The sequence below is a fragment of the Taeniopygia guttata genome, chromosome 3 (assembly GCF_048771995.1).
Source record: "Taeniopygia guttata chromosome 3, bTaeGut7.mat, whole genome shotgun sequence".
Taxonomy (NCBI): domain Eukaryota; kingdom Metazoa; phylum Chordata; class Aves; order Passeriformes; family Estrildidae; genus Taeniopygia; species Taeniopygia guttata.
In genome coordinates, this window is record NC_133027.1 from 5,262,410 (window position 1) to 5,286,204 (window position 23,795).

Below are 23,795 nucleotides of genomic sequence, written 5' to 3' on the forward strand. Positions count from 1 at the left end.
TTTTCGCAAATATTAAATTTAATACTATATATATTATGTTATATTGATTAGAAGTGCTGTATTAACATTTTAATAGTATGGTAAATGTAGTTTTGTAGTTAAAATAAAAACAATGTATGTGTTGTTTTTTTTTTTTTTAAAGAATGAGATACTCACTTCAAGATAACAGTCCCAGAACACCTAAGTCTTCCAGAGAAGAGGAATTTATGGTTCTCTTATCAGAAGAAGCTAATTTCTTCTGGCCTTGCCCAGACTCGAAGACACCGTAGGGATTAAAAGAAGGAGTTGACATACTCCAGAGTGTCGTATTTTAAATAGAATGTATGCATAACCATGAAGTATGTATGAATTAGCAGCAGTATATAATTTATTAAGGGTTATTCCTTTGTTCACAAAACATGCTTTTTGTGACCTAGTGTCCAAGAGCATCTGGACATCCGTAATTCTTTGCTTTTTTTATTGTCTTGTAATTGTCCTAACTCTAAATTTTATTACTCTAATTGTACTACTATTTTATAATCATTTTATTATTATTAAACTTTTAAAATTTTAAAAAACAATTAATTGTGTTTTTCACATCTGAGATATTAGCTGAAATCTAATTTCACAGGAAAAGAAGTAACAACCGATTAAAATTGCTTAAACCGGGAATAGGCTTCGCGGAGCATTCGAATAATTCTGCCCAGGGCTGGGGGCTCCCTGGCCCAGGTTGGTGATTAAACGGAGTCTCTAAACCACTTATGAGCACATTAAAACTGAACTTTAACGCACATTTGAAAGCCTCGGATCGCAGGATCCCACCCATCCCTCAGACGGCGTCCCCGCCTCTCTCCCGAACCAGAAGGCGCGGGCGGCACCGCCCCCGCCGCGCTGCGCAGGCGCGCCCGGCCGCAGGTTCGAGCCCGCCCGCAGGTTCGCGCCGGCGGCGCGGAGATGCCGATGGAGCCGGCAGTGGCGCAGCCGGCCGCGGGGGGAATCCCGCAGCCGGCCGCAGACAGCGGTGAGTGCCCGCGGGCCGGGCCGGGCCGGGCCGGGCCGGACCCAGCGCGGTCCGGGAGCGGCGGGGCCCGAGCGGCCGCGGAAAGCGGGAAGGGCGAGGACGAGGCGAATCGGCGAGCCCGCCAGGCGCACGCATGCGCACTGGGCGTGCGTCCGGGTTATGGCGGACGCGGTGCTGTCAGGTGTTTGGGGTTTTTTTGGGAATTGCCATAATTGTGTGTCTTTCTCCTCGCAGAGCCCGAGGTGTTTGAGACTGTGCTGCCAATCACTGTCCTGGTGCTGAGCGATGAGGATTTTCTCCAGGACGATGATAAGGATCAGGAAGTGTCCGTTCCCGAGGTGGAGCAGGAGTTGAAATTAAACAACAGCCTTTGCCTAAAAAATGAAGTGGAACGTTCAAACGACAGCAGCAGTGTAGGCAATTGGGATGCAAACAAGACTGTTTCAAATGAAGATAATTGTATTAAGTACTCTGAGGAGAAATGGTTTGCTGAGAGTGTGTGTAACACATCAAAATTATCTTTAAGTGACGGGTGTGATGCAGACACGGATAAATATGGTCAAAATTGCATGTTACCTACATCGTCTTGCAAAACAGAGCTTCCAGAGATAGTGAAATACAGTGATGGAGAAGATTGTAGTGATAATGATGGCTTTCAGAAGATTCCTCCTCTCCTCTCCTCTGCTGACAGTGACAGAGCTGACACTTTGGAGACACTGGTGGTGGTACCCAAACATGAAGAAGAACCTGTCAGTATTGCAAGTGTTGTTTTTGATAGCAGTCCACAGAAACAACCAGAAATCCACAAGGAATTTGAGATAATTGTTAAAATGGAAGGTAATATGTTAATAAAATTATTGCAAGAGTTTAGGAAATACAGTAAACCTTAAGCTTTTGAAATAAAAAAATGTATAGAAATGCTATGAAACTAATTTCTTTTAGAGTAAGCATTTCAAATTCGATTCATAAATGCAACAGAAGGAAAATATTGCCTGGAGTATGATCAGTTCTTTAACAGACTCCTGAGAAAGGCAGTGAAACTACAAAATGTTGGTACTTTTTCATTCTCCTCCAATGAGAAAAAGGGTGGCCTTGAGTAGGGAAATGTTCTCAAAATAAAAATGCAGAAAAAGCGTGAAATTTATGAGAATGGAGCATTAGAAAATTTTGGTGTTAGTTCTTTGACAGGCATTCTGGCATAAAGGTGTTCTGTTAAAAACTGGGTGTGGTGTTGTCCTGTGAAATTCAGAGTCTTGAGTTAAAATAGAAAGTAGGAGAGAAGGTGGCTTCTAACTAGGAACAACATTTCAATGTTGGGGGCAGAGGGGAGCATGAGGAGAGGCATTAGGGGAAAAAATGGAGAGAGGGAAGTAATAAGGAAGCAGAAGTAATGAAGAGCAAGCAAATAATTAGGCAATTTGGGATTATTACTATGACTTAATCATTAGTATTTGTGATTGTATGAAATGTGACTTTTTCTATCTCCTTGTAGATCCTGATTCCTCAAAGAATGGAGATAATGAAATTGATTACAGGAAAATAAGCAAATTTGAAGATGAAACTCTGAGTTCTCTTTTGGAACATGGCTTGAAAGAAGAAGAGAAATTTACCTATAATGGTTCTGATCCATATCTTAATGGATGTTCTCCTACTTTAAATGAACATATAGAAGATGTAGGGAAACCTGACATGAATGCTTCTACTTCTGCTGAATCAAATGCTACTGGAGAGCATATTTACAAGATGTTAACACCATTCTCTAAGAAAAGATACCAGCACCAAGAAGCTGTTTCTTCTCATGCAAGCCCAAAAGAGTTCCAGAGCCAGCAAGAAGGATTAACATTGAGGAATGATAGCGTGACCATCACACCTCTTCCTAAAAGATCTTGTTTGACAAAGGAGAATGAAAGATTGAGTTTCAAGTGCAGATTTTGTAGTTCTGTGTTTAAATACAGCACGCACCTAAAGAAACATACTTATTCAGCTCATAAAGATAAGAAAATACATAAATGCTGCTTTTGTAAAAAAACTTTTTTCTTTTCTTTCAATCTTAAGAATCACCTTAAATTTCATAAGAAGATTGCTAGGTTGCAAAAGGCAAGAAAAAATAGAATAAGTGCAAGAAAAGGGAGGCAGAAAGGATCTGAAGGGGAATCTGAGACCAAGAAAAAAGAAAGTAAATACAAGAAATTTTTCATTAAAATTGAAAGGGACTTTACACCTCTGGATGTGCCAGTTAGCTTTTCCTGCAGAATTTGTTTCTTTGTTTCATCCAGTCCTAGGAGTTTTATTCATCACATGAAGGGACACAAGGAGAGACCACCTTACCAGTGCCCTCAGTGTGATTACTCCTGCAGCAGCTTCTCCTACCTGTTAAATCACATGTACTGGCATGCTGGCTATAAGCTCTACCAGTGCAGGTTCTGCACCTTTTTTTCACTGTATTTTGCAAGCATGGTGAGGCACAGCCACATCCACACAGGGGATACACCATATTGCTGTGAGCTCTGCCAGGTGGCATTCACCAGCACCTCAGGCTTGGAGAGACACAGGAGGACACATGCAAGGACGGAAAGGTGCCAAGCACAGCAACCTGACTGCCTGAGTAGGAGAAAGAGAACTGAAATTCCTCCAAAGACCTACCCATGTAATGAATGTAACCTGGTGTTCTACACTAAAGGACATCTCAGTTTTCACAAGAAATTTCATGAACAGTTTAAGGCTAATGGTTACACGAATCAGAGCAAGAAATACTGTAAAAGCAAAACAGGCAAAGCTGATGGTGGTTCTCAGGGCCATGTTTCTCACTCTCTTTTTGATACAGAAAATGATTGTCTGGGTGGGGGAATCCTGGCTTCAGAAGTGGAGTTTGAGCAAGCAGATGATGTGTGGGACAATAAGAAAATATACCTTGGAAAGAAATTCCTTGAAAACAGCCAAGGAAGCAACAGCCTGGCTACTACTGGAAGTAAATCAGAAGTTCCTCAGACCTCTTACCGAATGGACGCTGTCACTTACAAAGAAGAGCCTTTCTTCAAATCAGAGACCTCTCATTCACAAGTGCAAGATGATGCTTCATTTCATAACTTTGTGGAAAACTTGGATACAGATCCTTCTAATTTAAATACATTCCAAACATACAGATGCCAGCACTGCAGTTACACTACTGCTGTTCCTAACAACTTCAGGCTGCACCTGAAGATACATACGGATGAAAGACCATTCGTTTGTAAAGAGTGCAATGAGACGTTTAAGACATCAAACCATTTGCAGAAACACAGCCTTCTTCATGTGAAAAATGGACAGGAGTTTGGAAGTTGCCTCTTTGTAGAGAGGTGTTTAGAGAATCTTGAACTGCATCGTGAAATCCAGAGAGGCACATATCCAGAAAGGGATTTTGATTCCTGCAAAGGCTTAAACAGCTCCTTGCTTGGTTCAGAGGTTTGGGCAGTTCAGCAAGGTGTTCAGAGGGGCACAGCAAATGACGTGCGAGCACGAAATCAGCCACTACTATATCAGTGTGCAGAGTGCAACTACGCTACTGGCATTTTAAGCAACCTGGAGCTCCACGTCAGAACTCACACAGGTGAGAAGCCCTACAGCTGTCCCATTTGTCAGAAGAAGTTCCGTACTTCCAGTCACCTCAAAAGGCACAGACTCACACATTTGAACTTGGGGCATTTCAAGTGCATGAGCTGTGACTACTCAACCAACAAATGGCTGTCCTTGAAGCGGCACCTGGCTTCGCACACCGGGGAGGGAACCTCCTCTCCTGGCTGCCTCTACGAGCACAAGGAGCTGCCTGTCAAGACATACAGGTGTGAGGAGTGTGGCTATTGCACAGCCCACAATGGGAACCTGAAGCTCCACATGAGGATCCACACGGGGGAGAAGCCGTTCCAGTGTGGGCAGTGCTCCCTGGCTTTCCGCACCTCCAGCCACCTCAAGCGCCACTTCCTGACCCACCTCAAGCTGCACTGCAGGAGGTGCAGGTATTCCACGGTGGATAAACACGCTTTCCAAAAGCACATAAAAACACACAAAAAGAAGTACAGGTGTGCAAAGTGTAATGTAGTGCTGCCCACCAAAAAACTGATGGAGAAGCATAAGCAGCAGCACAAGGTTGGGATATCGGGTTGAGAATTGGAAGTTGGTGCTTGGTTTTGGACAGGTTTGCATGTCCTGAATTTCTTCATGGCTTTATGTTCCTTTGCTGTGCCCAGAACAGTGGTTGGTAATGGATGCATCCAGCATTTTGGTCAAGAGAGTGAAACCTGGGGTACTGGTTTGCTGCAGGTGTTTGTGGGAACATCAATTCTAGCACAGGCTGTGCTGAAGATCTTGGAGACACTTTTCATCCCTGAGTAACTGCTTCAGTAGAGGTCAGTTATTTTGGCCAGTGTTCATCTGTGTTTAAGGAGTTACTCTGCACCACTTATTTTCTTGTAAAAATTTAATAAGAAAAACTCTTTTCTAACTGAAAGAATGTGTAACGGGAGGGAAGGAAAAGCATGTTATATTTTGTAGTAATAACTTTTCATGTAAAAATTATCAGTGTATCTGGAGGCTAAATGCTACCTCCCATCTGCTGAAAGTTGCCTCCTTTACTCCCAGGTGCTTATGCAATACTTGTAAGAGGAAAAAAATAGTATCTCTCCAAATTACAGAAACAAAACATGCATGTCATCATTGGGTAAAAATGACAGTAAAATGTTTTACATGTATCTGTATGTATAAGATGTTTATTAAGCTGTTACCTTGTCTGTAATTTTGATAATTTTTTGAGTAATCTGACAGAAATGGCAGTGTCCAGAAACATCTATTTTATGATACTGGGAATCTTTAAATCTTCAATTTTATGTGAATGTCCAGTGTAAATCTAGTATGAAATGCCTTACCTTTTCTCAGGTTGGTAGTTACTGTGTTGGTTGTTATTGTTAAATTATATGCTTTTCAAATAACTTCAATTAGCAGTTGCTGATAATTGTGAATACTGATTAGTTTCATTTAAAACCTTAGCAATATCTGGAACTAAAATTATTTTAAGAACTTTACTCTTAGTCTAAAATACGGTGTATAAGAGCTAGTACACTACGCAGCAGTTGGTCCAGTGTATGGTGAACCCAGATAGATGCTGCTTCCAATTTATATTCAAATCTAGACAAATCTTTCTTTGTTTTGGAGTTATGCAGTGCTAGGAACTCTTGAGTGTGGTAAGTGGTTTTATTAACAGTGTGTCATCCCCTTGTGTGAGGAAATAAAGCAGCAAAGGCCTGGTGCAAACTGTCCCAATGCTACAGCTCAGTCCATGGAGCAGCAGAACAAACCTGTGGTTTAATTTAGAGTGAATGTAAGTATGGGATTCAGTGCTTTTTTTTTTTCTGCTTCTGGATGTGTGCCTTTCTGTAGAAATACAGATAATGTCTTGTAGAGGCTTTCTGGTATCATAGGAGACAGGTTGGGAAGCGCTGCCCAGAGATGCAGTGGAGTTCCCTTCTTTTCAGATATTGAAAAGCCATCTGGATGTAGTCCTGGACAGCCAGCTCTGGGTGTCTGGGATTACAGAATCCTGTAGTAGAATGTGTGTATATTTCCATGCATGTCTATACATAAATTGATAAACTTATGAATTGGCATAAAAGCTCCAACTTCACAACTTGTAAAGGTTGTAAAGCTGGTGGTGTTATTGCACCATGGGGATCGTTCCCCTTCAAAGGACATGCGTGCCCTTGAGAACTCCAAATCCCTTTTTATTCTTCTTTACTAGTTTACATATGCATAGAGTTTCAACAAAGGTTTATGTATATTCATTCTACTGATTTTGCATTACTCTTGCAGTTAGTTACCCTTGCAGCTATTTTTTTTAATCAGAAAGTACAGAAAGAACTCTTGGGTCAATCTGCCTTGTCTGTTTCAAAGTTCGAGGAGCCTCTCTTATCTCTTCAGCTTGGAAATTCGCATTCTTTCTCCTCAGCTGAGGCAGTTTTTACTAGTGCTGCAGAGCTGCCAGACTAAACAGCATATTTTAATTATGCTAGCAAGGCTACTAATAATTTAAAGCTGCACATTTTACCTAAATCCAAATGGATTTCTAGCCTGTTAAATTTTTTCTCTGTTTCACTTATATACTCTGAATTGCAAATATCTGTCAAGCATACCTAATATTGTAAATGAGAACAGCTACAGCATTCTTTCCAAATACATGAATAACCCTTGCAGGATAGTATATATGAATCTTGCCTGTGTGTTTAGACTTTCCTTTTAGATTAATTTCCTGAACAGCGCATCTTCTAGGGTCTTGTCTTCCAGAACCCCTGCAGCCATTCTGCAGTTTGGAAGGCAATTTTCCAATAATGGACTGAAACTCATGGACAGATGAATGTATTTAAGGCCAGATCAGCAAAGATGTTCAAGTGATCCAGTTCTTTGCAGTTTCAGTAAAGTCAGACAAGTATCTGTGCCTGAACCATGGTGGTTACAGATAAGTGATTTAAACCTTGGAGCTACTTTATCCAGTTGTGAGAAAGAAGAATGTTATCCTGTATTAAGAAAGAAAAGCATTTCTGGGATATCTTAATGATTACTCAAACTTGGAGGTGGTTTTACCTGCGTTACATTACAGTTCTGATAATTTATTTGAAAAGAGCAGGTACAAAGAGAAAACAAAAATACTGAAAGAATTGTAAACCTGTATATCAGATGAGACTAGAAGGGCTAAATCTGATTGAGCACTGTCATTTAAAAGCATAGTGTACAATGATGATGAGAAGAGCCTGGTTTGGGGGATAAATTAACTGCAGTAAATTTTTGAAAGAGTTTGTAAATCTGAGTTACTTCAAGATTTAAGTAATAACAAGAAGGTATTTTTAGTTAGAGATTGATTTTATAAAAGTAATTATTCCTAGTCACTGCCTCTAATAAAAATAAGCAATTCAATGACTCCTGATGTTGCTTTCTGTTCCTTATGCACTGCATTGGATTTTTGGGGTTTCAAAGGTATTCTCAGTCTGCTAAGTCAGTGAAATTTACAGGTTGAGGCATATTCAGTTTCAAAGAAGACATGGGCTGTTGTTGGTAGTTTTTTTGGGTTTTTGTGGGTTTTTTTTGGTAGCTAGAAGTGTACTATTTTTTATTCCTGCAGTTTAAACAAAAATCAAAACCTTTCCTAAATCATACTATGAAGTTTCCTATTTAAACCAAAAAAGTTTCATAATGTTCTCCATGAACATATCCTGAATTGGGACAAAACAGGGAAATGTAAAAAGACAAACTGAGTAAAAGGCTGTCATTTCACCTGCTGTGCATCTGCTAATTAAATGAATACAAGTTAAACTGGAGGTGATGTAAATGAACAATAGTTGGTCAGACCTGTATGGTGTGGTGGTGCATCCTCCTGTTTGGGCCACACTGTGGCCTCAGAAATGCTCATTAGGGCTTGGCCTTGACAAGCTGAGCTGAGCTCCTCTTGAGCTTATCCAAAACACTGTCTGCTCCCAGGAGCTTGTGCTGGCTAAGGTGCTCCCTGGGTTTCAAGAGCCTTTGGGAACTTACTTTTCTTCCCCGAATAACCACCCAGGTGGAACAACGTTTTTGGTTTTGAACTTTCAGAGAAAGTTACCAATCTGAATTGCAGCCAGGGTGGAAAATTGCTATGGGCAAAGCCAAGTCTGTTGTGACTCTCTAAGCAGTGATATTTCAGAGCCTCTGAGCCCTCCAGACTGCAGGAGGCTGGGAGCAGCGCTTCCCATCGAGTGGGGCCTCTGAGCCACACAGCTCCCAGGCTGGAGATGCCTGGAAGGCCACAGCCGAGGGACAGTGACAGATCCTGAGCCGAGATCCCCACTCCTTGAGACTCAGCCCTTCACCTGTTGAGTGACATGAGTACCTAGCTATGAAAATTCCCCAAATTCAGGTATGTACCTTGTATACATTCCTTTAGTGTGTATGTGAGTGTTAACATGCAAATGCACCATCAATGTTGCTCTCTTGTAGAATCATAGAATAGTTTTGCACTGCCACCTTAAAGATTATCTCGTTCCACCCCTTGCCATGGGCAGGGACAACTTCCACGATGCCAGGCTGCTCCAAGCCCTGTCCAGCCTGGTCTTGGGCAACATCAGGGATGGGGCAGCCACAGCTTCTCTGGGCAGCCTTTGCCAAGGCCTCACCACCCTCACAACCAAGAATTTATTAATTTCAGGAAAAAGCATGGGGCTTTTTCCTGAAATTAAAAAAATACCTTGGGAACACGGGGGAGATGTGATTTCCTTCCGCTGTCCCTTTCCTCCCTCATCTGCGTCCCTTGAAGAGAGAATCTGAAGAGTTTCATGAAGGGCGGGCTCCTCCGCCGTGTGCTCCTCCGGCCGGCAGGGGGCGCTAGCGCGAAGCGCCGCCTCAGGACACGCGGGGGCTGCGCATGCGCGGAGCGGCCGGACCCGCTTCCCTGGAGGAGTAGCGGCCTCACTTCCCTTGGAAAAGCCGCCAGTCCCGCTTCCCTGGGAAAGCCGCCGGACCCGCTCCCGGCTTTTCTGACAGAGCAGCTTTTCTGACAGCTGGCCTCGCTTCCCTCACCCTCGGCACCCGCCGCCGCTGAGGGCGACCGTGCGCCGTCTCGGCCGGCCCCGCTGACGCCAGTGGCGCTCCCGCCCCCTCTCCATTCTCTCGCTCCAGGGGTTCGTCCCCGCCTCCCTTCGCCGCCAAGATGCCGCGGATTATGATTAAAGGCGGCGTGTGGCGGAACACCGAGGTGAGACTCGGCGGGGTTCGCGCCCTCGTCCCCCCTCAGGGCCGGGCAGGTGGGGGGTTGGGGGGAGCCCTCGCTGGTGCGCAGGCGCGGGAGGGGGCGGTGTCGCGGTGCGCCTGCGCGGGGGTTCGGGGCTGCTGTGGCCGGACAGCGGCGGGTCTGGGCTCGGCAGGAGCCGGTGCAGGGAAGGGAACGGAGCACAGGGCTGATGAGGAACAGCTGAGGGAGCTGGAGGGACTCAGCCTGCAAAAAAGGAGGCTCAGAGATGGGTCTTCTGCCTCTCCACAACTCCCCGACAGGAGGGCGCAGCTGGATGGGGGTCAGGCTCTGCTCCCAGGCAACAGGACAAGAGGACATGGCCTCAGAGTGCACCAGGAGAGGTTTAGGTTGGATGTTAGGAAGAATTTCTTCACAGGAAAGGGTGATTAAGTATTGGAATGAGCTGCCCAGGGAGCTGATGGAGTCACTGTCTCTGAAGGCAGTTTAAGGAAAGGCTGGATGTGGCACTGAATGCTGTGGTCTCATTGACATGGTGGTGATCAGATGTTGATTAAGCTCAGTGATCTGAGAGGCCTTTTCCAACCTAACCGATTCTGTGATCCCTTGGCTCTCTGTTGGGCTGCATTCCCCAGTAACCTGTGCCTTCTTCCTGCTGCTTCAGCGGGCAAAGGTCACAAGTTCACATTGGTGTTGTTTTTCACTCGGGATGTTCACCAGATTGGGAAGCTCAGCCACGTGTGTGTTGCGTCCTTATGCCCCAGAGAAACTGTTCCCACTGCCACTGGAGAGGAAGCAGGGGCTGTGCAGTGCTTGGAGATGTCCCGCTCGCAGGCTAGAGCGTGACTTGTGCTACATGGGCACGTTCCTTGTGCTCCGTGGGAATGAAGCAGCAGGAATCTCTTGCCCTTAAAGATATTGAAAAATACGAAAATGGCAAAGGCAGAGTCATACAATTTTTAGGATTGGAAAAGGCTTAAGAACACCAAGTGTCCACCATCAACCCAGCACCACGACCACGTACACCATTTAACCTGTCCTTAATTGCTACATCCACATGGTTTTTTAATCACTTCCAGGAATGGTGACTCCAGACTCCCTGAGCAGCCTGTCACCCTTTCCATGGAGGAAAAAAGAAAATCCTAATAACTAATCTAAACCCCTGGTGCAGCTTCAGTCTGTTTCTTGTCAATGTGTGTGGGCTCTTCATCTGCAGCCCCAAGAATCCTGTGCACAGAAATTACTGTTCCAAAAAAGAACAATCCCCTCCAATTTTGCTATCACAAGCTTTCAGAACCACAAGTGGTCATGAAAAAGAAATCAATAACATGAGAAATCAAGGATGTCAGTTTTATTAGATGCATGTTTAAAGCAAAAGGATGTACCTAGCACTGTAAAATATAGCACTCTCACTGCATAGTGTGAACACCAGGCATGCATGTACGTGGTTCCAGGAAGCAGTGAAGAAAAAGTAATAGAAGATAAAATGTGCAGTATGTGCTTTTAAACACCTGTGCTATATCAGTGATGTGCCAGGAAGCAGCTAAATTTGGGGTCAGCAGAGGACAGGAAAACTCATGTTGTCATCACCCCATTCTTCCATACTTGATACATTTTGGTGAAGAGCGGTGCATTAAATGGAATCACAGAATATCCTGGGTGGGAAGGGACCCACGAGGACCATCAAGTCTGGCTCCTGCACACAACATCCCCAGCAATCCCACCCTGTGCCTGAGAGCATTGTCCAAAAGCTGCTTGAGCTCTGCCAGGCTTAGGGTTGTAGCCACTGCCCTGAGGAGCCTGTTCAGTGGCCAAGTAGATCCTCAGTTCACCAGGCTTTGTATACCAGAGATAAAAGAGGTGTTGGATTTTTTTTTTTTTAACATTTTGATTATACATGCAGCATTAAAGACAGAGAAAGGGAAATCAGGTGATACTAGGTCATTCATAAAATGATCCTTTACATGCAAAAAAAAGCCTGTTAATGTCACCAGTACAGCTCCTGTGTGCAATAGAGCACCAAATAAGTTTAAAAAAAACACACAGGGGAGGATTTATTATTTCTTTCAGAACAACAATCATATGAGTTGTTGTCTGTAGTAGTTCAAGCCAGATCAAGAGCTGATCATAAGCTCACAGTTAAAGCTGTTGTTCTCTGGGTGGTGTCAGTGGAGGTAGTGTGACACTCACTGAACATTCACTGGGTACAGGAGAGAGACATCTGTGGTTGACAGGGCTGTAAGAACAGCTATAATGTATTTAAAATACCACTTCCTCTGAATAAACCAGAAATAATGAACCCATCTATTGAGGAAGTGAGAGAATGACTGATGGATGGATGGATGGACAGAGAATTGGCACTTCTGATCAAACTCAGTGCACATTTTGTTGTTTATGAACAACCTGGCTCGCAAGCTAAATCTATTACATTTTTATTCCAATGGCATTAAAATGTGAAAAATAGATAATTGTATGGTATTATTTAAAACAAGCCAGCCAGAGATACCTGCCAATTCTACTTTTTTTTTCCTATTGTGATATCTTACCAGACAAACACTTCCTTACCTCTGTTGCTGTCCTTCAGTGAAGACATACAGAGCCTTTAAACACCAGTGCATTAGAGAGTATTGAAAATAATCATTTGGGAAATTCTGTTAGGTATATGAAGTTTGGAACAATAATTTATGTGTCTATTTCATTTAATCTTACAGATTTCATTGACCTTCAAAATACAAATCCTCATTTTTCTTGAGAATAAAATGGAACAGAAGTAGCAGTGTTACGCTGTGCTATGCTGCTTCCTCTGGGACAGCCCATGAAATTTACCATGTTCTCCTTTGCTTGCGCTCAGACTTTCTGTTTTGCAGTTCATAAGGGTATTTATTTATGGTTTTTTCAAGGATGAAATTCTGAAAGCAGCTGTTATGAAATATGGCAAAAACCAGTGGTCTCGAATTGCCTCATTATTGCACAGGAAATCAGCAAAGCAGTGCAAAGCCAGATGGTAAGTGAGAGGTGCTGTGCGTGGGAATATGACCATTCATAATTAATGGAAATTTAGGAAAAAATGTAACCACAGACTAGCTTATGTCCCCAGACCAACAACAGTTTTAACACTGTTTGATTTTATAATGGAAACTTCAAATTCTTATTGCTTGAAAGTAGTTGAATAAAAGTAGCCAGATGTTCTGTTTGACAGTGACTGCAGTGTTAGCAAATGCAGGATTACTTTAAATTATAAACATTAGTTTTTCCCTTTATTTAAACATGTTTTAATCAGTGGATATTGCCAAGGAAGTAAAATTGTAAGAAACTAATCTCTCTTACATATATTTTTTTAATTTCATGTAATGGGAGTTTGGCTTGAGAGTAAATGTTAAGAAATTGCACGGTGAAATTTAATATTTTATAAAAAATAGGAGTTCTAAACTGATGCAAATACTGATGCAGCATAAATGTATTTGAGAATCAGACTTAGTTTCTCAAGTACTGAACTGCACATATTTAATAGCATATTTCTTGTAGAGATAACAGTACTGGCACAGTTGAGGATTAGTAAGATAATTGTTGAAGGCTCCAGACCAAACAATTTTACCATTTCTCTATTTCTGATAGTTGCAATTTTTACTTTTCTTTTTCATGAGTAATTCTATGACTCTACTTTGCTAGAATAGAGATGGGAAAAAGAAGAAGAGGAAGTATCTGTATGAAAAGTGCTGGATAAATAATACATTTTAAAGCTCAAATACATATGTCATGAAAACACTCTTGAGGACAAATCAAGGGATAACTTGGATCTGTCATCCTTAATTTTTCCCCCTTACTACAGGTACGAATGGCTGGACCCAAGCATCAAAAAGACAGAGTGGTCTCGGGAGGAGGAGGAGAAACTGTTGCACCTGGCCAAGCTGATGCCAACCCAGTGGAGAACCATTGCCCCCATCATTGGGAGAACTGCTGCACAGTGCTTGGAACACTATGAATTTCTGCTGTGAGTTTCTGCTTGCCTAGAGGAAAATCTAGCCAGGAATACCCAAAAAATCTGTGGAGTTGTAGCAGTGTGTCATTCCCTTCTCCCATGGTAAATTGGGGTGGTTTCGGGCTGACTGAGTCCTTTTGTAAGCAGATCTTTAAAGATTGTTTTCAGTCACTTCACTAGCTTGAAAGAAACTCCTGGAACCTGGAGAGCAGCTTGGATAGAGATAGGTATATCTCTTCTGCTCCTGGTTGTTCTGGCTAAGGGATCGTCAAGATTTATGATTTTATTAGGCTGTTTGAGCATTTTTTGACTGACTGATCAGCAGAAGTGGGTATGTGAGAAAGAAAAGAGACATAAAACACATGTTGAAATGGCTGAATGTGCAGATACCATCTCTGCTACAAGAAGTTTCTTTTGGCCATGAGAAGAGAAAGAATGTGCTGTTTTCCCTTGTGAGCATGCTTAATTCTGGTGCAACTGGTTGAGTATAAAAAACATAATAGAAAACTTGATTTTTAAAATTTTGTTACACTGCTTCAATTCTTGTTTTTATTGTTAAAGATTACCTGAGGGGATTTCTTTACTACTAGCTGTATCATAATTATATTTCATATAATATTTTATTGTTGTGATGTAATACTATGTTGGTTTCTTTCTCTTGTATTGTTTAAGATTATGGAACTGTACCACACTTGTGAATTGTATAACAAATTTACTGTATTGTACAGAGCATAAGGTTACTGCTGATGATCAGTCTTTGGAGACATTTAAGGGGTGGTTATTGTGGCTCTGGGGGAAAACAATGACCTGGAAAACAAACACAATGTGTTTTTAGGGACAAAGCTGCTCAGAGAGACAATGAGGAAGAAACTGCTGATGATCCTCGGAAACTGAAACCTGGAGAAATCGATCCAAATCCAGAAACCAAACCTGCCAGGCCAGATCCCATTGACATGGATGAAGGTGAGTTAGGAGTGTGTTTACCTTTTTTGACAGAAATGTGATCTGTTTGTTTTTTGTGTTTACACAGCCATTGTACCTTTGTTTCTTCCTTTTTTTCCACCACTGCCTAGTCATTAATGTACTTGCAAATTTTGTCTTCTGTATCTGGCCAGTCAGCTATACTTTTCCAGTTTTTCTTTTCTTGGTGTGTTTTTTGCCTCCTTATCTGTCACCTTCGTCTGTTACCATGACTGGCTGTTCTTTACTTTGACAACTTCTCTGATCATTTGCATTCTGTATCTTCATCATTTTCTATCAGCTCACACGTCTCAGATTAATCCATGCTGAAGGGCAGGACTGCCTGACTTCATATTTTTTTTCCTTGCACAAAGCAAGGTTATAAACTGAAAAATGAACATTGTTAAAATTCCACGAATGGACCGTTGGTAGTTTTGAACAGTCACAGGTTCACAAAAACAGCACTCTCAGCACTGGAAATAAATGCAATTAACAAGTTTGCAAGATAATACTCTCAGATAAAGATGCAAATGAAGTTTTACTTTCATTAATGTGGCCAATTGGCCTTTCTATGTAAATATTTTGATTTGGTGTTGATACTTATTGATACTATTTTCAGCAGTAGGCTTTTTTTCTAAAAGTGTTCATTTCGCCTAGCCAGTGATTCAGTAAATACATTGGGACAACTTGGAGATTAGTGATGACACAGAATGCCTGTGATTGATTAATTCATCTTTTAAAGATGGTTTTCTGATCTTAATGTCACCTTTTTCCTGACTCATCTTTTAAGTGCAGATTCACTGCTGTATTTGTCTGTACTATTGTAGATGAGCTTGAAATGCTGTCTGAGGCTCGAGCACGTCTGGCAAATACACAGGGCAAGAAGGCCAAGAGGAAAGCCAGGGAGAAGCAGCTGGAGGAAGCTCGGTAAACTTGCGTTTGGTTTCATATCCTGGGACTGCTTTTCTTTACTCTACATTTTAAATCGTGTGGTGTTACTGTTTCTTTAGACGTCTTGCTGCTCTCCAGAAAAGACGAGAACTTCGCGCTGCTGGAATTGAGATCCAGAAGAAAAGAAAAAAGAAGAGAGGTGTGGATTACAATGCAGAAATTCCATTTGAAAAGAAGCCTGCCCCTGGTTTTTATGATACATCAGAAGAAAATTATCAGTCCCTGGATGCTGATTTCAGGAGACTGCGTCAGCAAGACCTGGATGGAGAACTAAGATCGTAAGTGTGTGTTGTAATAAGGAGGGAACAGTGTATTTGAAAAAAAAGCAACCCATATGTATGTGTGGTAAGTCTTGGAAACATAATGTGGGTGGGAAATGTATTTTTCCATGGGACAGATACAAATGCAGGTGGCCTCTGCCTTTTCAGTTTTTTGTGTTTTATCTTTCCAAAAGGTCTAGTTCACCTATTGTCTATGATCACCTTTTTTCTTTCCTCTAGTTCACCTTTTATCTATCAGAATAATTCTTGCTCTTTAAGTAGAAATGTTTTATTTTTTTGAGGGTTTTTTTGCAGTTTATTTGCTTATGTATTTAGTGTCTTTTAAATAACCTTAGAACAATTGCTTATAGGAGTAGATTTGTAGTGTTACTTTTGATTGAGTTGTTCTTAAGTTGATGTCCTTAAATGCTTAATTTCTCCCCATCCTCTCTCAAAAATCCTAAAAAGTGTAGTTGAGAAGTTAAATGCCACTCTTGGATACATATTTAATTATACAGTTGCATTTCCCACTACTTCTGCCAAAACTGCTTTTTACTGAGAGACTTTGGTGTCATGTACAGTTTGGTTTATTAACTCATGTGGTGTTACTAACTGATTTTTCTGCATGGCTCTTTGTTCAGAGGATCAGGCAGGAGCTTCAGACTGAAGGTTATGATTTCACTGACTGCTTTCATTGCTTTTTGAAGGAAATGCCATTTTGTATTAAAGACTGAAGAGAAACTGGTTCCCACTTTCCACAAAAGAAAATGTTAACCTTCCTTTAGCAGCTGCTGGAGAAAAAGGGACTTTTCACTTTCCCTTATTTTTACTATCTAAATTCTTGGCCTGACCTTTTTTATTGATCCAGTGACCCTGTTGATTGTAGTTATTCAGCCTAAAAGCTAAATCTGTTGTCTAGTTCCATAACTTAAAAGCATTACACTGCCCTGTAGTAGGTTCTGCTGCAAGATCTGCAGATCACATCTAATCACCCACAAGGTGCTCCACTCTTCCTGCAGTGTTTTATTTCAGCATATCCAGTGTTTGAAAAGGGTACAGGCTTTTTGCTCTTGGCTTGTTTGCTTTACTTTGTAGCTGCTCTGTGTGTTCTGAAATGATCCTATTTTCTATAATAACAGTGAGAGGGAGGGAAGAGAGCGCAAAAAGGACAAGCAACACATGAAACGCAAGAAAGAGTCAGACTTGCCCTCAGCTATTCTGCAGACCAGTGGAGTGTCAGAATTTACCAAGAAAAGGAGTAAACTGGTGCTTCCAGCTCCTCAGGTGAGGTGTTTACTGATTATAAACAACTTATAAGGTCAATACCAAACAGTGCTTTTTGTTTTATTGAATGGATCTCATAACTGCATTGTATCTTACTGTGGCTTGGGATTTTCTCTTTCAAAGATATCTGATACAGAACTTGAAGAAGTTGTAAAAGTTGGCCAAGCAAGTGAGATTGCACGGCAGACTGCTGAGGAATCTGGAATCACAAACTCAGCTTCCAGCACTCTTCTCTCTGAATATAATGTAACCAACAACAGCATAGCTCTGAGGACTCCCAAAACTCCAGCAGCCCAGGACAGGATCCTGCAGGTAGAGTATAAATGTACAGGATGGGTTTTAAGTTTTGGAGCAGGAATCAAGTGAGTAGAAGGTGTAAGTGCTGGAGAAACACTCCTTAGATTATGTGCAATTTTGGGATTTGAAGCGATCCCAATCTTCAGGACACACTGAAGGGCATAGAAGCAGATCTCCTTGCATTTGATCAATTGTCACTGTGTTTCAAAACATTCTGATTCTTTTTTCTTTTAGTCATATACTGTGTGAAGCTTTTAACCCTTCTCCTGAAATCTTGCATAATTTTCCCTTCTCTTGTGTGTTTCTTAGTGCAGAAGATGTATGAGTTCATCTCCTTAAAGCAGTGTATTTTACATTGTCCAACTTCTCTTTCACATAACAAGTAGTAATTAACTGCAACAATGCAAGACCATTTTCATAGCACTTTATTGGCTTATAATTTAGGTTAGGCAAAACCTGCCTTTGCAACCTCTGATTGCCTGGATTTTTCAAAAACTGGTTATGTTGAGTAACATTTTGTTGAGTGTGTGGAAATGGATAAATTAAATCAGTGCAGCTAGTGTGTAGGACAAAACAAGACCCCAGAAATCCCACTCCAAAACAAAAATCCCAAAAACCATCTGACTTGACAATGAGCTGTATTTCAGCAGTTCCATAGGAGAAAAGAGAGAGTTCCTGGCTCTGCAGATCATAATCGAAGTCTGTACAGTATTTGCAGGAATGGTCAGTCTCACCTTCAAATGGAGTTTATTATAAATGTCACAGTATGATGCATATACATAGGTAGATTAGTGGTCTTTTGGGAATATATTTGCTATTTGCAGTAGTATAATTAGCTCATTTTCAGAAAAACTTAAGTCTTCACTGTAATAAGCAAAAATGAAATAAAGAAGGGGGCTATTCATAAAAGCCTCAGTTGAGTCACGGACAAAAATCTGAATAGTGACCATCTCTTTTGGAACATTGTCTTTGAAGTGTAGTTTGGATAAAGTTGATTGAATTTAGGTTTCAGAGTTCAAGTGTGCTCTTCCCTTTTAAAATGATTCTTAGGATTACTTGAGTGTTCAGTCACTAACAAATCATGGAGATTTATGGAGTCTGGCAAACTGAAGGAAGCTGAAACAATAAGTAACACACTAATTTTTGCAGCTCCAGCTTATAACATATTTTACTGGAAATGAAGTTCAAATGCCTTTCAGTGGAACAGTAGGGTTTATATATACCAGTGTATGGGTGTTAAAGCTAAGAAATTTTAAACATTTTCCACAAACTGATATTCAAATAACTCTTCAGCTGTTGTTCTTGCTACTGAATCTCTTAAATGTGACTGTGAATGTCTTGGTGAAGCACTGCTTGTGTTGTCTGTTATACAGGAAGCCCAGAATCTGATGGCTCTCACAAATGTGGATACTCCCCTGAAAGGAGGTCTTAATACTCCCTTGCATGAAAGTGACTTTTCAGGGGTAACACCACAGAAACAGGTTGTTCAGACTCCAAATACTGTGCTTTCCACACCTTTCAGGTAAACAGACTCCTTTTGTGATGTGTGCTTGGGTGGGCATGTGTCTGTTTGGAGGTGGGTGAACAGAGCAGATTTTGATATGCAAAATACTATCATGATTAGAGCTTCAAAAGAAACTTACTTTATTTTAAAGCCCTTGTTGTAAAAGTTTCTCCTTCTCTGCATCTTTAGAAAGCTCAGCCATGTCCTCCTCATCTGTGTTCATACAGCTCACTGGAGTTTTGATCCAAAATGTGGCCTTCTGTGGTCTGGAGCAGTGTAAATTATTCTGGGGTAATGCAGGAGTATAAATAGTAAGCCGGAGTGTCGTTCTGTATGTGGATCCTGGCCTTTCCAAAGTATTACCTTGGAGTCAAAGTTGTGGGAGGTCCCTTAGCCAAACCCACACTGAATTTTTGAAAAGCTGGAGTAAATATTTTATAAGCCATATATATCCAAAATAAAATATTTCTTATATTGCCAATCTAAATAGTACAGAATTGCTGGTTTAACTCTTAGAGTGATCAAATATATATCCCACAAATGTCAAATACCATACAGCTAAAACATGTTACAATTGGTACATTTTGTGTGTCAGGTTTTTCCACTTAAGTTCTAATTTTACTTGTATCATGTTAGTAGGAAAAGTGGAGAATGAAATAAAAAGGACCTTTATGACAGCTTTTCCAAAGCAGCTTTATTTTGTTTAGGAGCTGTGTGCAAAGGCCCTGATCTTTTAATTAAAAGAGCAGCTCCAGCAATGAATGCTTTTTTTGAAGATCTTTTGGTGTCAGTGTGGTGCAAAATGAATGTAGAATTTGACCTGGAGTTGATCTGACTGTTGATTTGCGTTATTTTATATTTTAAAAGGTAGAGATGCTCTAATTTTGTTGTTTAGGATTTTTTGTGCTGTTTTTTTAAGTTCTGAAGTTAAGATTTGCACATGTAAATATGATACCTGTGGGTCAACTTGGCTTGCTTGTAGAGATGCTCTGTCAGTGGGAAAATCAAATCCTAGAGCAGAGGGAAAATTAATTAATCCATGAAGTAGCCCTTATTCATGTAGTAGGTGATTGGGATAGAGAGCAATATTCCTTCCCAGTCTAGAGGAGAAGCAATTTGAGCCAACAAAATCTAAGACTTAATCCATGTTGCCTAACCGTAGATGCTGTAATTATTATAATGTAATTACTTCTTCAATAGTCAGTGAAAGCAAAGAGGCATTTTAGGATGATCCATTCAATTGCAACGTGGGACAGCTGTTGGGCCAGATGATTTTGGAGCAAATGACTTGCCCAGGTGGTGGGGAAATCAGAGCTTACAATTCAATCCTGATTACTATATCCCAGAATAATACCTGGTGACTGGATAAGCTCCTCTCAAAAGCAGCAGTGGGAGTTTGTGTTGGTGGAGTTTCTGATGCTTCTCTTAAAATGATGATGTGCCTAGATTTCAGCTTGACAGGACCTTGGTTACCTTGACAGGCTTAAACAATTTATTTTAGTATTCTTGTAATTGCACTTTTCAGTTTCACTGCCTCCCAAGAAAAAACTCTAGATTGAATGTATAGACTGTGTTTATGTAACTTTTCCCAATATTCAGACTTCTGTAAGTAGAGGTCTTTAGTAAAAAACTAATAACCATTTGCACTTCACTAGAACACCCTCTCAGGGGTCAGAAAGCTTAACTCCTCGAGGAGGACTGACTCCCAAACCTGCACTTGGCACAACTCCTGGGAGAACTCCCCTGCGGGATAAACTGAACATCAACCCAGAAGAGGGAATGGCAGATTACAGTGACCCATCCTATGCAAAACAAATGGTAAGTAGTACTTAAGAAGTGGAAATCAGTGCTGTATTAATTTTTAGGTTTGTAGTTCTCATCTGCTGAAAATAATTTTATTTTATAATAAATAACTGTTACTTTTTCCACCTGTCTATGGGTCTGTTCTCATTCCATAATAAAATAAAGTCTTTATTTAAAAGAACAGAAGTCTTGCCGCTTAGAATCGCTTTCAGTGTGTTCAGTAAACACACTCTAAAACTGTTTGTTGGAGAAGACACAGTTAAGTTTCCACCCTATTTTCTGTCTTTGAAGCTGAGCAGGAAATGCATCTTGAGCAAAGATTCATTTTCCTTGCAATCCTACACAATCCTCAAATTCCTCATCATCTTGACTTCCTGATTTACTTACAGGACCTTTTCATCAGTCTGTAGTGTTGACAACACTGAACTAAAGGAGTTTAATTTTTGCCATTGGGAGCACTGGGGTTTGAGACGTTCAGAAATCTGAGTCCCATCCAGACTCTTTCATTACCTTTGGCAACAGATGTTTCCATTCTTGGAGGTTCAGCTAGATGGGCCCTGCCAATTAGACGTGGTATGAAAGGGCATATACCTAATAGGTAGCACCTTGGGAACTCCTTTTATGTGGCTGATTCTGCAGCCTGGACTGTGGCTTTGAATATCTCCCACCTGAGCTATCGGCAGTTTTCTTTTTGACCTAGCTAAGATACCCACTCCAACTGTTTGGCATGTTCTCACAAAAGTAACTCTTCAAGTTTAAAATTCCAGAGTTCCTCTTAGCTTGAAGGAGAAGGTTTATGTGATGTACTTATACTTTGATTCTCTCTTAGCCTTTTTATAGTAAAAGGAGTTTTTACTGCTAGAAGGGAAACTGAGGCTTCAAATCCCTGGTGGACTCCCCTAGTTTCCAGATCTGGTGTTTTCTGTCTTTGCAGTAGATTGAGGTGGCCAGGGTATAATTGGTGTGTTGTTCCTGTCTGTTAATGCAGATGAATGGAGTCTGATGTTGCACTCAGGGTATTGCCCTGCATTCAGGGTATGAATCCAGAAGCATCACGTCTCCCTGCTCTTCCCACAGGAGAGGGAGTCTCGGGAGAACCTGCGCATGGGGCTCATGGCCCTCCCTGCTCCAAAGAATGACTTTGAGATTGTTCTACCTGAAAATGCAGAAAAGGAACTTGAAGAACATGAAGTAGATGAAACCTTTGTAGAAGATGCTGCTGATATAGAAGCCCGCAAGCAGGTCAGTGTGTGAGATGTGGATGGTGCTTTTTGTGTAAAATAAAATGTGTTCCTTGTGTGGTTCCCATTGTTTCACTCCTGTTCAGTGGAAGAGATACAGCTTATTCTACCGGATAGCAAAGTAAAATTTACCTGTTTCTTTGCTGCTATCAGAGTATACACACACAGAGGCCAAATGAGATTTTTCTCTAAATAATTTAAAAAATTTCTTAATGTTATGTATCACATAATTTTCTACCATGAAGTCCCTAAGAGTACTTGTGTCCTACCTGCTGCATACCCGCAGAAGATGAAAATTTAATTAAAAGGTTTTTTTTTCTACAGTGGCACTTGCTTCATTTTAGGCACATAAGAACTGTGCTTTTTTTTTCAGTTTCAGGTTATTCTCTCAAGGTTAAAAGTTGCTGTTTGTGAAAGGTTAGACATGTGTATTCAAACTCAGGCAGGCTGGTAGCACACAGATAAAAATCTGTCACTCAGGGAATTGGCACCCTTGGCCACTACCAGAGGATTACCCAGACAGCCAAGTTGTGAATGGGTCCCTGTTGTTTTGTTCTGATTTAGAATCAAAGAAGGCTGATTAAAGTAAAAGCCTAAATTCTGCCAGTTAAATGGCTGTACTGGCCAGTAACCAGAGACATTTTAAATCTTTCTAAAAACAGTTCCTTTTCTATTTATTGCTAAGCCTAAATTTTGTGTTGCAAATCTCTTTCTATTATATACCTTATATAAATATAATTTTTTTATAAAAATAAATGGGATTTTTGACTCCAGAGAACTTTTTAACAATGGCTGTGCCTTGACAAATGAACAAAATATTTTTGAAAATCCTATGCTTTGATCTTTAAATGGGATAACCATTTCCCAGAATTTGATTCCTGATTTGATAGTGTGTCCTATTAGGGGAGGAACATGTTTTATGCATGTATTTGTATGTATTGGGCATACATACCATAATAAAAAGTCTGAATAAATACAAGTAATGTATGTGTTTAGAATAGAGGAAAGAATCTGAGTTGTACCATCATACAAGAGAAGAGCATCCTGCTTTCAAGTGAAGATGTGACATTCTGGGATTAGAACCTGGAACATGTTGGTCAATGTTCCTGAAGTTACTGACAACACTGGCTTTTTGTTTTTTATTGCTAGAAGGTGTATTGTAAACAGAACTCTCATGTTTTTCCACTTTCACAAGTAATGTTTTAGTGAAATGTCTACTTTAAGTCATTGAAGATGACAGAGTCATAGCTGCTAATTTAAAAGTCTTTCTTTTCCTGGTGGATTTCATGTCTGAAGAATTAGAGCAGCTGTCACACATAGATAAATGTGTAAAGAACAAAATCTTGCTGGAGTTGAGATTGAAGGAGAATTTGATGCCTGGAAATGACTTCTGATGATCTCTTTTCTCTTGGACTTAATCTGCTGTACTCTTCCCATTCACTTCAGAGGCAGGTGAATTATGTTATCATCACATTATTTTAGCTCTGGCTTAGTAACATGAAGTTTGTATACTGGAAGGAATCTTTGCTGCAATGATCAATTAATTTTTATGTCACATACATTCCTAAGCAGCATCTGATTGAGTTCCAGTGGCTGGAGTAACACTTGGCTTGTTTGTTTAGGCTCTCCGGGAAGCAGAGCGTGCCAAGGAACTGAAGAGAATGCACAAAGCTGTGCAGAAGAATCTACCACGGCCCTCAGAAGTAAGTGGAAACAAAATTCACTGTTAAAGAACAAAAATTAAAAATAAGGATTTACACCATTATAGGAGGAAAT

General features: G+C 40.8%; 2 protein-coding genes across 2 annotated transcripts in view; both read left to right on the forward strand.

Moving 5' to 3' along the window:
* The first annotated feature begins 787 nt into the window (after positions 1-787).
* LOC105759121 (uncharacterized) lies at positions 788-7,939 on the forward strand. The gene is made up of 3 exons (XM_030269916.4): positions 788-1,000; positions 1,235-1,837; positions 2,493-7,939. The coding sequence occupies exons 1-3, from the start codon at positions 934-936 to the stop codon at positions 5,138-5,140; spliced, it is 3,318 nt and encodes a 1,105-aa protein (XP_030125776.4). The 5' UTR covers positions 788-933; the 3' UTR covers positions 5,141-7,939.
* Positions 7,940-9,396: 1,457 nt separating this feature from the next.
* The window catches only part of CDC5L (cell division cycle 5 like), a 29,894-nt gene continuing 15,495 nt past the window's right edge, over positions 9,397-23,795 (forward strand). The window contains exons 1-12 of the mRNA XM_002191034.7: positions 9,397-9,746; positions 12,641-12,744; positions 13,570-13,731; positions 14,555-14,682; positions 15,507-15,606; positions 15,690-15,908; positions 17,030-17,174; positions 17,298-17,486; positions 18,845-18,993; positions 20,631-20,793; positions 21,856-22,020; positions 23,642-23,722. Coding sequence (XP_002191070.3) covers positions 9,702-9,746; positions 12,641-12,744; positions 13,570-13,731; positions 14,555-14,682; positions 15,507-15,606; positions 15,690-15,908; positions 17,030-17,174; positions 17,298-17,486; positions 18,845-18,993; positions 20,631-20,793; positions 21,856-22,020; positions 23,642-23,722 — 1,650 coding nt within the window. The 5' untranslated portion in view covers positions 9,397-9,701. The remainder of the gene's footprint in view (positions 9,747-12,640; positions 12,745-13,569; positions 13,732-14,554; positions 14,683-15,506; positions 15,607-15,689; positions 15,909-17,029; positions 17,175-17,297; positions 17,487-18,844; positions 18,994-20,630; positions 20,794-21,855; positions 22,021-23,641; positions 23,723-23,795) is intronic.

Coding starts and splice junctions, on each gene's coding strand:
- LOC105759121 (XM_030269916.4), top strand. CDS start 934: ATGCCGATGGAGCCGGCAGTGGCGCAGCCGGCCGCGGGGGGAATCCCG. Junction 1,001..1,234: donor GCAGCCGGCCGCAGACAGCG/GTGAGTGCCCGC, acceptor TTCTCCTCGCAG/AGCCCGAGGTGTTTGAGACT. Junction 1,838..2,492: donor GATAATTGTTAAAATGGAAG/GTAATATGTTAA, acceptor ATCTCCTTGTAG/ATCCTGATTCCTCAAAGAAT.